Consider the following 12,328-nt stretch of genomic DNA (forward strand, 5'->3'; position numbering starts at 1 on the left):
CTTTTACTTTCTTCATCACTAGCATTCTTATATTTTCTAAGTTCATCCATCAGCTGCAATATATCGTCTGAAACCCAAGGTTTTCTACCAGTTCTCTTTATTCCGCCTAAGTTTGCTTCTGCTGATTTAAGAATTTCCTTTTTAACATTCTCCCATTCTTCTTCTACATTTTCTACCTTATCTTTTTTACTCAGACCTCTTGCGATGTCCTCCTCAAAAATCTTCTTTACCTCCTCTTTCTCAAGCTTCTCTAAATTCCACCGATTCATCTGACACCTTTTCTTCAGGTTTTTAAACCCCAATCTACATTTCATTATCACCAAATTATGGTCGCTATCAATGTCTGCTCCAGGGTAAGTTTTGCAGTCAACGAGTTGATTTCTAAATCTTTGCTTAACCATGATATAATCTATCTGATACCTTGCAGTATCGCCTGGCTTTTTCCAAGTGTATATTCTTCTATTATGATTTTTAAATTGGGTGTTGGCAATTACTAAATTATACTTCGTGCAAAACTCTATAAGTCGGTCCCCTCTTTCATTCCTTTTTCCCAGCCCGTATTCACCCACTATATTTCCTTCCTTGCCTTTTCCAATGCTTGCATTCCAATCTCCAACTATTATTAAATTTTTATCTCCTTTTACGTGTTTAATTGCTTCATCAATCTCTTCGTATACACACTCTACCTCATCATCATCATGGGCGCTTGTAGGCATATAGATGTTAACAATCGTTGTCGGTTTAGGTTTTGATTTTATCCTTATTTCAATGATTCTATCGCTATGCGTTTTGAAATACTCTACTCTCTTCCCTATCTTCTTGTTCATTATGAAACCTATCCCTGCCTGCCCATTATTTGAAGCTGAGTTAATTACTCTAAAATCACCTGACCAAAAGTCGCCTTCCTCTTCCCACCTCACCTCACTAATTCCTACTATATCCACATTTACCCTATCCATTTCCCTTTTTAAATTTTCTAGCCTACCAACCTTTTTTAAGCTTCTAACATCCACGCTCCAACTCGTAGAATGTTATTTTTTAGTTTTCTGGTGACCCCTTCCTTAGTAGTCCCCACCCGGAGATCCGAACGGGGGACTAGTTTACCTCCGGAATATTTTACCAAGGAAGGCGCCTCCATCATTGCTATATGAAAATGCAGAGAGCTACATTTTCTTGGAAAAAAAGCAGCTGTAGTTTTCCATTGCTTTCAGCTGCGCAGTACTCAGAGGACTGAGTGATGTTGATATGGCCGTTTAAGTCATTGTGACTCATGCCCCTAACAACTACTGAAAGAGCTGCTGCCCTCTTTCAGGAATCATTCCTTAGTCTGGCTCTCAACAGATACCTCTCCGATATGGTTGCACCTTCGGTCCAGCTACTCTTTATCCCTGAGCACTCAAGCCCCCTCACCAACGGCAAGGTCTCATGATTCATAGAGGAGGATTGAAATACAATAATTTGTTAAATATGAAAATTTTATTAGCAAAAACTGGAAAACATAATTCTGACAAAACTGATGTAATAAAGTCTATGAAAAACAAAAGAAAAGTCAACTTTTATTATTAAAAACAAAACTTAACAGAAAATATTTGTGTATTTGTAAAAATTAAAAACAGCTGTTTTTAGTAGAATAAATTATGACCTTTGAAAAATTAGATTGCCAACACTATTTGTATGCTTTGAAGTTAATCTGAATACTACTCACTGTTGTCATAAAATTGTGGTTACATATTAGATACATGTGGTTACATGTTATATAATAAATGTTAGGTGGTTAGTTGTTTTTGACATAATTTTGATTGTGTTTAAATATTTTTGAGAATCAAGTTGTGTAGTGTTTTTGTATTGTATTTTTAAGGCATCATGCCATAAAAATTTCAGTATGACTTCATTTAATTGGGGAACTGAAATCCAGGTGAAATGTTTTGTCTGCCTAAACTCTTAGCAAAGTAGACAAAAATGTTTGTGTGAATTTTTCCTTATTTTAAACTCTAGAATCAGTTTCCATATTATTTCCCTTTGTTCCTGAATCACCTGTATATAAAAAAAGTTTAAACTTATTACAAAACTTTTTTGTGAAAGTTTTCATCATAAGAACAGTAAATGATTATTCCCTTTGAAATAAGTATTTCTTTGATAAGGTTCATGCTATCCCTGTCTTTCTTGAGATACATATTTATCTGATCCTATTTAAGGTGTATACACAATACTGAGGAGGGTGATTCTGAATTGGGAGTTTGAATGATTAATACTATTTTTAAGCTAATCTCTGTTTTCAAAAAATAATATTTAGTATAGTCTTTAATCACCATTTGATTCATTAGTTATTTTAATTTTATAAACACAGGTAGAAATATTCTTCAAGTGATAGAAATGCATTATTTACTTAGCTACTAACCTTTTATTTATTTATTATTTTTTTTTTATTATACTAATTCCTTGTTTTCTATTGATGATTGTTTAATTAATGGAATAACCGTACAGTATTAGATTATAGTTGTACTTTTTTTAATGTTTGTTTTTGAGCATTTTCTGTTTTCAATTATTTCAATTACATTGGTAAATTAATTTTGTTCTTCATGTTATTAGAAATAAAACAGCAACAAAAATTTATTGGCTCAGGAACAAAGAAATGTATCTGCGAACCTTCGGTTTCATGGAAGACAAAATTTATGAACTAATATGTTTGTCTGATCCTCAACAAAACCATTTATTTACAAATGTGTACTTTAGGAAATTAAAGTACTTAGTGTCCTTTCAAAAATGCTTCTGATTTCCAAAACTGTTCACACCACTTATGTATTTTTTTGTCACTTGGAGAATTGCTATGATAGACTTATGCATAATTTCTTTGTACTGTAGTTACTGATTTTGTTTCTGAAAATTAGTACATATTGCATTTTTTCTTGTGGTGACTCCATAATACTGAAGCCTGGGCTCATAACAACTTGGTCTGTGTAAAAGTCTAATGTAGTTTCTATCTGATGGAGAATGTGTAAACTAAAACTTATTTGTTGTTGCTTCAAGATTATCTGTAAAACATTACTGAGTGCTGCAAAATAAAAACTGTATTAATTCTTGAAAATCTGGGGTTCTTTTTTGGACACCTGGCATAGTAATGAGGTATAAAAATCTTAATACCACCAATGTTTTTCTTTTTAAAGAACAAGTAATTTTAAAATAAAGAAACATTCATTACTAAAATATAAATTTAATTAAAATTGTTTTAAATAATTCAAATTTTCTTCAGTTCATTCAAATTTCATTTACAAATTCTGATTAAATGGATTATCTCAACTAATAATATACCACTAAGTTATTTACCTCTATTTGAGCTAATTTTGCACGATCTACTTTTTGTACATCTGCACATACACTAAGACGTGGTACAGCAAGTTGTGGTGCTGCTCCTTTATCCTTTTCTTTTTCTTTTCCCTCTTTATCTGCAAAAATTATAAGTAAGATTGAAAAAATAATAGAAAATAAGAAAAAATAAATAAATGTAATACATGAATAAGTTATCAGGAACTGCTATTCCATTGACTGCTACCTCCTCAAATTTGTAATCAGAGCTAGTGATGCAGCTAACCAAATTTTGTGGTACCTATTAATCTAGGGAAGAAGGAATCATGAATAAAAAAGAGGAAGCTGTGTCAATGGAACAATCATTTAAAAATGTTCTTCAAGCTCCTTGGGAGATTGATAGTAGTCTAATTTTAAGTAGGAGAATTTTTTCTGTATAAACTTATAAAAATATTTTCTTCTCTTTCATTTTATCATAATGTTAAAAAAAGCTTTGTTTAATTTTTGTAAATATCATTATTATTACTTCTAGATGTTAGATTTTAGGGGGAATTATAGAACTGACTGCTCAATAAAGAGTTCAGTCACTAATTTAGTTATTTGGTCAAGCCCTGGGCAATCCCACTAGAAGAGGAATTATTCTACTAAGCACCAAACGAGAACAGCCTTCTCAGATGACTGCTACAAGGAACCAGCATCATGATAGAGTGATGGCTAATACAATTTACAAGTAACTTATTTAAGGAAAAAGGGATGAAAATCAATTAAATTGTAGAGATACTGCTTCTAATTGTGACAACTTAACTCTTGCTTTGTCCAAGACTAACTCTTGTCATTCACCTCATATCCTCACCTATAAAAATATGGCAAACTGCCTTAATTAAAGACAGCTCTTCTGAAGGTAGCTATTTCCTTCCTCTTCATTTCATTATTTTCTACTCCTTTCTCTGACAGTTTCATGGAAATTGGATCAGCCACTGGCATTAGAGTTCAAAATTGACATCATGCTGGTATCCTTAGTCAACAAAGTAGTCACTTTTTTATTAGGGAACAGTGGGATGGCAAACTTCTATTCCTGTGAAATAGTTTAAGGATTCTATTTCCTATTCAGGGATTCCACAAAAAAAAAAAACATGTTCTACACATGATATATGAATGAGGAAAGATAGATGTTCCAGATTATCATTAAACTGAAAAATTGAGTTGTTCATATATTTGGAGGTTTAATTAGTGTTGTGACAATAAACAGAGGGAGGAAAAAGAGAAAGAAAAAATAACTGAACTAGTTGATGATCTCAAGAAACAACAATAAAAATAATTAAAACAAGAAAACAATGAACATAAAGGAATGGAGAAAATGGGGAGAAAGTGATATAAATCTGCCTTAGAATAGAAAACAGAAAATACTTAAGCTCTAGCATATAAGTTGTTGACAATTTTTTTTAAAATTATATTTTTGGTTTTTAAATATCAAATTATATGCTGGAATTTAAGGTACATGATTGGTTTACATGATCATCCAAATTTTCTAGACAATACATTTAGTTTGTGATTAAGCATCGCAATATATTTTATTAAATTGTGTATCACATAGAAAGTAAGTTTAAGAAAGAAGTAAAATTCATTAGACAGAAAAAACGTTTTTGAAAAAAATACTGGGGAAAAAGAGAATGGACATAATAAAATATGAAAGGATAACAGTATATAGGTATGGATATAATGATAAATAGAGCTAGGAAAATAAACTGAAATGATATGAATAACTGTGAAGAATGCAGGATTCTTTGTAGGATTCAAATAATGGATCAAAAAAATTCATAATTTTTTTTTTTAAGCAAAAGAGGAAGGTGTAGAGTAGAGGGAAACCTAGTAAGAGGTAATATGATACTGTGGTAGGGAGAATTGAAAGAAAATGTCAATGATGTAAAAAAGGTCATAGAAGAAAATTGTTAAAGATAAGTGAAGATGTAGATGAATTGCTAACTCATGGAAGTCTGGATAATGGGAGCAGATTAAGCATTGAATAATATATCAGAAACATTATTCTGATGTTATACAGTAAAATTAATATATTGTTTTGTTGTTCGTTTGGATTAACTCTAGAAGTGAATAGTTCTAAAAAGTACTTTATAATTTTACACACTGCAATAAACATTAGGAAAAAGTTAAAAAAAAAATCATGAAAACTTACTTGAACAGTCTTGTGAAGAGGCCCATTTCTTTTTATCATCAGCTGACAAATGTGAATGCTGTTTTCTAATTGAACGACCCCAACCAGCTGTTAATGTACCTAATCGTGAAAATGCTCTTTTCACCATTGGAGAACTGGGCACACTTTTTGGTCTTAAAAAGAAATAATATTACATTAATAAAATATAATGATGAATTGAAACAAAAGTTTAATTTAATCAGCAAAAATTTAAAAGAAAACACAACTTAAATAATAAAGAATTTACCTTAATTGATTCCATTTTGACAATTTAATACTTGTGCAAGTAAATGTAAAAAAAAATTGTGTTATTTTACATTGCTATTTAATTATATAAATCCATTATTTAATGGAAGAGAAGTATTATTCTTACAAATAAATGTTCTTTAAATTGTGAAGTAACGTCTTTAATTCCTAAGCTTTAGTATTTATTTTTGTAAAACAGATATAATTCGTTGATAGATGATGGATGTTTTATGTTATTTTCCTGAGTAGGAGTAATATGAGACCTGTACAAAATAGTCATGTATTTCTACATAAAATACAGTAGTTTTATTAGAGTTATTTCATGTTTTCTTCAAGTTATTGCAGGCAGATTTAAACAATCAACAGGTGTTGATTATATACATAAAATAGAATATTCTGTGTTTTTATTTTTTAATGTGATTACATTACAATATAAATGCAAGCCATTTACTTTACAAACGTGCAATTTAATAGAAAAAATAATTGCTTCCTTACAAGTGTAAAGAGTGCAAAATATCTTGTTTTCATTGTTACATTGCTTATCAACATACGTAAAATAATAAAATATGCGATACACACCTAGGAGTTTCAATATCTGGCACTTGTAAAAAATTACTACTTTTTGGTTTTTGAGGGCTAGGAAGACTGGGTACAGCCCGTGCTAATAACTCAGCAACGGGCACTTGCGGTGAACCAAAACCAGTAGAGATTCCATATAACATTTCTTGAAAAACTCTGAAAAAAGAAAAAACTTCATTAAAATTTAACTGCTGTGTTGTAATTTTATTTTTAAAAAAATGTATAGGAAATCTAAGATGGCTATTAATTGACTCATTGTATTTAATTTTATTTTAGGAGAAATTAGGAAGCTCAAATTTACCAAATACGTACTTCAGCTAATAGGCTTTTGCGCAGCCACCAGATAGGAGAGTTATTGAATACAAAATTGGTAGTTGTTTCTCTATCCAATTCTGATATGCCAAACATGCATTAGTGTTACAAGTCTACATGACTGTAGCATGTACCTTGTGGAAGCCTGTCCTGCGGTAACAAAAATCAAGGGAAGAAGGAGTTGGTAATGAAAAAAGGTTTGTACAAGATGAAAAGCCACACTCATTTCACATGGAGTAACATATTACTAATCAATGATTTTAAATTTAACTCGTTTAAATGAATACTGAAAGAAAAAAGAAAATATATCTATTTCCAGAATTGTATAGCACAGAAATATCTCTGACAAGTTTTATTCGACATGAGTAATTTAAAAATAATGATACATCACAGTTATGCAGATGTTTAATTTACATTTAATACATAAAATACTTCATTATAAATATAAATATAATATGTAAATAAAGATAAAATTACTTGGTAAAAAAAATTATTTTTTACAGAGATGACTGATTATCATCAATTTAATCAATTAATTTTTCAACTGTATCTAATAAATCTTGACTTGCCAAATAAAGAAATTTCAAGAATTTCAAATCAAGAATTTAGATTGAAATAAACAAAAAAGTCACTATTATATTCTTGAATTTCAAAATATTCAGGTGAGTTAAGATGTGAACCTTTTCTGTGTTTGTGTAGAATAGAAAAATTGTTATTATTATTAGAGAATTTCTGCTTGAAGTCTCTGAGGTAATTAGCAAATATTTATTTCGTTCCAAATAGGCCTTTTAAGGTTATAAGCAAATGCTACTTTAACCCCCAAATAGAGCTTTTAATTGTTTATTTTATCTTTAAAACTGCTGACCATTTGACCAATATGAACATCATGCATTTGCAACAGTTTAATTTATGTATTCAAAGGACAGTATGTTTGTTTAGTGATAGTGTTTTTTATGTAATGGTTTGCTTTTTCTGTTGTTTTGAAGGCTATATTATATCCAGATTTTTAAAATATGTGAGCTGCTTTCCCTGTTTTTTATAAACAAATACTTAGAATGACTAACTAATTAAACAAAATTACCAGCAGTAATATCAACTGATCCCACCATGAAAATAACATCACTAGTCAGTCAGCATCACTGCAAGGATGACTGAAAACATATTGAAAAAGTTTTTAAAAATCTTATGTAATACAATTTTTTTCAGTGAGTTTGGAACAAAATTTACATTTCAAAAATATGTCATATAGCTATTTAAGTCCTGGTTAAGGTGATTAACTAGATTCCCTTACAATTTCCTATGGTCCTATGTCCTATGGTTATACACAGTTCGATTAGGGTAAACGTGTAATGAATTAATTGCTGGTAATGTGCAGCCCTAGTTTGAAGAAAGATAAAATATTTATTGTAACATAGATTAAACTAGTTTATTACAATATTACAATAATCTTGTGTATGTGTAACTAAAATTAGTACTCACCGACTTCTAACACCAAGGATTGCACGAACTCCAATGAATCGCATTTTCTGTTTTGATTGGCCAACAAGAAAAACTACATCAAATAAATTTGCATTAAGTGCAACATTTTCTTCATTATTAAGAAAAACTCTAGTGAAATCTTTGGCTAATTGGTCATAATCTTCAAATCTATCTCTTACTGAATCTAATAATGGGCTTGATGGTCGCATGTGACCAATGGGTCGCCATGATCCTCGTCTATAACAGAAAAAAGTTATTAAATAAACTTAAAAAAAAAAAATGTAATATAACAGTACAGTAATAAAAAAATAAAAATTAAAGTAACATAACAGAACATGCTAATGAAGAATACACAAGACACACAATTGTAAAAATAAATTAAAAATAAGTAATAAAAAAAAAATTACTACTACTTTTTTTATTACTGATATTCTTATTCCACAGCATGTGGTTAAAATTCTAATGACCTTCCTATCCAAGGAGATTCTTTTCTGAACTTCCATTGACGTTTCATTTCAGACTACAAGTGAATCCAAATAAGTGAAACTTTCTCTTTTTGTAGATTTTTCCTATGTATAAATAATCATCAGATTAATTAGTCAGGTCATCTTATCAAAATTTATTTTGAAATACCACTTCTTGTATTCCTTGGGTAGTTTCTTAAACATTAAATTAGTATCTTCTCCATCCTGTGATATTATTACTTGGTCTTTTATGAATAAACAAGATGAAAATATAATTCATCTGATATTTCTACACCTATTTTTTTACATTTGACAAATGAAATACTCATACTAATCTCTATGTAGATCCTAAACACGACTGGTAACACACAACATCTCTATAATAAGGGAAAATATGATTTTATAAAAACATAACTTTGTATTAAAAACATGATTTTAGAAGTTTGGAAAACTTATGACAATGAAAATCCAACTGTATCTTTATATAAACTTGATTATAAATTTCTTTTATCATTGTCATTACTGAGGTTATGGAAATTTTGCAAAAGAAGATGAAATTTTTCAAAGAAAATTTGCATTGAGTTCAACTAGAAAGTAATTTAAAACGAATACAGAATTTGCCTAAATATTGATGATGTTAGAACATAAAGGTCTTTTTACATACCACTGGGATCAAGTGTTACATACCACTGGGATCAAGTGCTACTCAACAATTTATAAGAAATTCATAATTTATTAGTAAATATGAACACTAATGACATAATAGTTTTGATATTATCTTATTTGAAAAAAAGATAAAATTATACATACTATTTTATTATTACACATGTGATAAATATTTATTTAGTTTCTGTATAATTATGAGCCATTTGTCTTTTTATAGTCATTAAGTACAATAAGCACTTAACAGAAGATAATATTTTTTTGTGCATAAAACAATCCATTGCCAGTAATTTCAACCAATCCTCTATTGCTATTTTCAATTCTTCGCTTTTTTCTAAACATTGTAAACCAAGCCATTTAATTTTTGATCAAGAATAAAAATCTAAGATTTTACATGTGGGAGGATTAACATAATTTATCCACTTTTAAACTACTGAATCTCCTGTACAGTATGGGCAGCAGTGAGTGGGTATATAAACAGAGTGATTACAAATGAAATATACACATTCGATAGCTTATAAAAAATTAAACTGGTGTATGTGGATACAGTAAATGATATGGTTTTACAAGGATTTTTTTTAAAGTTTATGTTGCTTTATCTGCTCTATTACTAATGTCGCTGATTGATCTGTTTTGATACCGGTCTGGAAAGATGGCCGCTACTGTCTACCTTCCTTGTTAAAGTATAATGTAGAAACATGTCCAAGACTGCTATAATAAAATAAGTAGTTCCAGGCACATCCTTTAGCAGTATCACTAAAAATAGATCATAACAACCACTGCGATTTATGTATCATGTCCTCCCAAGAAACAAATTCTGGATTTTCCTGATGTAAAATGTAAATATTTAAAAAATAATATCCTTAAAAAAGGAATACTACTACAAAATAATTATACACTACCTGTATGGCTTAGGTATTTGTCCAGTCTCAGCATGATTAGCTAAATTAGCAACAATATCTTCTAACATTTGACTGCGTGTTCTTTCTTGCATTCTTGCAAATTTTGGTGCAGAATAACTAGCTCTTTCTCCATTAACTATTTTTGTTAATAACCATTCACGAAACATCGGACCTTTATCAAATACAGACTGTTCCCATAAATAAGGCTTATAGGCACCGACTTCATCCCTTGTAACAACAGAAACCTGTAAAAATTAATTAAATAATTTAGTCAATAAAAAAATTATCTTGGAAAGAGAAAAAAACATTTTATTTACATGTTAAGAAAATTGAATAAAACATTGAATGATTCATACGATACTTTGGAGCTCTATAGACACTTGGTAGAGGTTTATGCAATCAAGTTCTGTGAGTAATTCTTATATCTCTTTTTTGTGAAGTTACAGTATACAATACTAATTTTACATCTGTGGTCCACCAAGCCAAGTTGTTTTGTTAATTAAACGTAAATAACTGATGGCTGGAGGTAAAAATGAGAAAATGATAAAAATGAAAAATTAACTAGAATGCCCATACCTAAACTGAACTTTCATACATAAAAGTAACTTATTAACCTCTGTACTGTGTTTTCAGCCAAATGAAATGTTCATAACTGAATAAGATACTCAAAATATGCACATCGGTGCTAAGAGAAACAAGTCAACTACTATATGCTGCTTGTTATTTATTAACTTTCTTAATTTTGAAGCTGGATCCTGTAAAAATTAATGTGAAAAAATTAATTAACTCTTTTTTACAGGATATAGCCTGAAAATTAGGTTGCAAAATTATCTTATATATATATATATATATAAAACTTTTATCCAGCTGGACTGATAAAAGTGTAAGCCTACTTTTATTACACCATGGTCTCTAAGTTTAAAAATAGTCAAAGTAAAACAGTTAAACTAAGCAGTGAAAAGTCTCACAATTTATTAAAAATTATTAAAAGATGAAGAATGAAAACTCTTTCAAAGTTTGGTAATCTTTGGAGCTTCAGCACGTTTATTTTGAAATGTATTGAAAAATAAACTTCTCATTAATCACTAGAATATTTTATTTATAATGATAAGAAAATGACTGACTAAAATCACAATAATGATTTTGATCTGTTTGAAAATCAAACTGTATAGACCACACCTTTCTAGAAAACATAAAATTGTTGATGAGAAAATTACTTTTCAAGTATTATATTAAATAGATTTTAAGATTACTTTGAGAAAATTGTTAAGGAAATTTTGAAGAATATTCCATAAGTGGTAGAATAGATCACTCAGAATAACCTTTTTACTGGTTTTTACTTCCTTGTACGATGTAAAGGAAGTATTGTAATCATGAAAAATTTTGGTTTCCAGATTTCAATGGAAATATCCATTTTGACCATCCCTGAATCCATTTTGACTAGTTTTGGCGTGACTTCTGTACATACGTACATATGTACGTATGTATCTTGCATAACTCAAAAACAACTAGCCGTAGGATGTTGAAATTTTGGATTTAGGTCTGTTGTAACATGTTGTTGTACAACACCCCTTTTGATTGCAATTGACTGAAGCAAAAGTGTCTAAAAAAGCCCAAAGTCCAAAAAAAATTGAATTTTGAACTTTTTCTTAACTGCAGTAATAAACCCTCATTGAGAGCTTTTCAGCAATATATTATAAGTGGTACTTATTTTCATTGGTTCCAGAGTTATAGCCAAATAAAATTTTAATTAATGAAATAATTGGATTTTAGGGGAAGGCACACTGGTTCAAATCAGACTTCTTCTCCTTTTTTTTTAAATTTAAATATATTGATTTATTAATAATCATTAATATCTCATTATAATTTTCATATCAATAAATAGAACTAAGTAAGAAAAATATTAAAAAGAAAAAATATTTTTTTTACCTCATATCTGGTTGGTTTTCTTTTAATTCTAGGACTTGTTCGAACTAAAATAAATGTATGCAGGAAGTGTGATTTAATACATGCAGGGGAAAATGATGTGTTATCTGCTTCAAGGAATACAACACAAACTATATCGTTGCCTATGTGTCGTTTCCTTTGTAGCTAAACAGAAACAAAAATAAAAATATTATTGAAATTTAAATATTTAGTGTTAATAAAATTGCAATAAATTGAAATTTAAA

The 12,328-nt window shown here is 29.3% G+C and overlaps 1 protein-coding gene across 1 annotated transcript in view; it reads right to left on the reverse strand.

The window, feature by feature from the left end:
- Positions 1–12,328, reverse strand: part of rsh (Rap GTPase activating protein radish) — a 912,147-nt gene that overhangs the window by 15,396 nt on the left and 884,423 nt on the right. The window contains exons 12-17 of the mRNA XM_075377737.1: positions 12,087–12,248; positions 10,158–10,402; positions 8,129–8,365; positions 6,338–6,493; positions 5,495–5,646; positions 3,325–3,443 (exon numbers count right to left, since the gene is read on the reverse strand). Coding sequence (XP_075233852.1) covers positions 3,325–3,443; positions 5,495–5,646; positions 6,338–6,493; positions 8,129–8,365; positions 10,158–10,402; positions 12,087–12,248 — 1,071 coding nt within the window. The remainder of the gene's footprint in view (positions 1–3,324; positions 3,444–5,494; positions 5,647–6,337; positions 6,494–8,128; positions 8,366–10,157; positions 10,403–12,086; positions 12,249–12,328) is intronic.

This window comes from Lycorma delicatula, chromosome 10, assembly GCF_047948215.1.
Source record: "Lycorma delicatula isolate Av1 chromosome 10, ASM4794821v1, whole genome shotgun sequence".
NCBI lineage: Eukaryota > Metazoa > Arthropoda > Insecta > Hemiptera > Fulgoridae > Lycorma > Lycorma delicatula.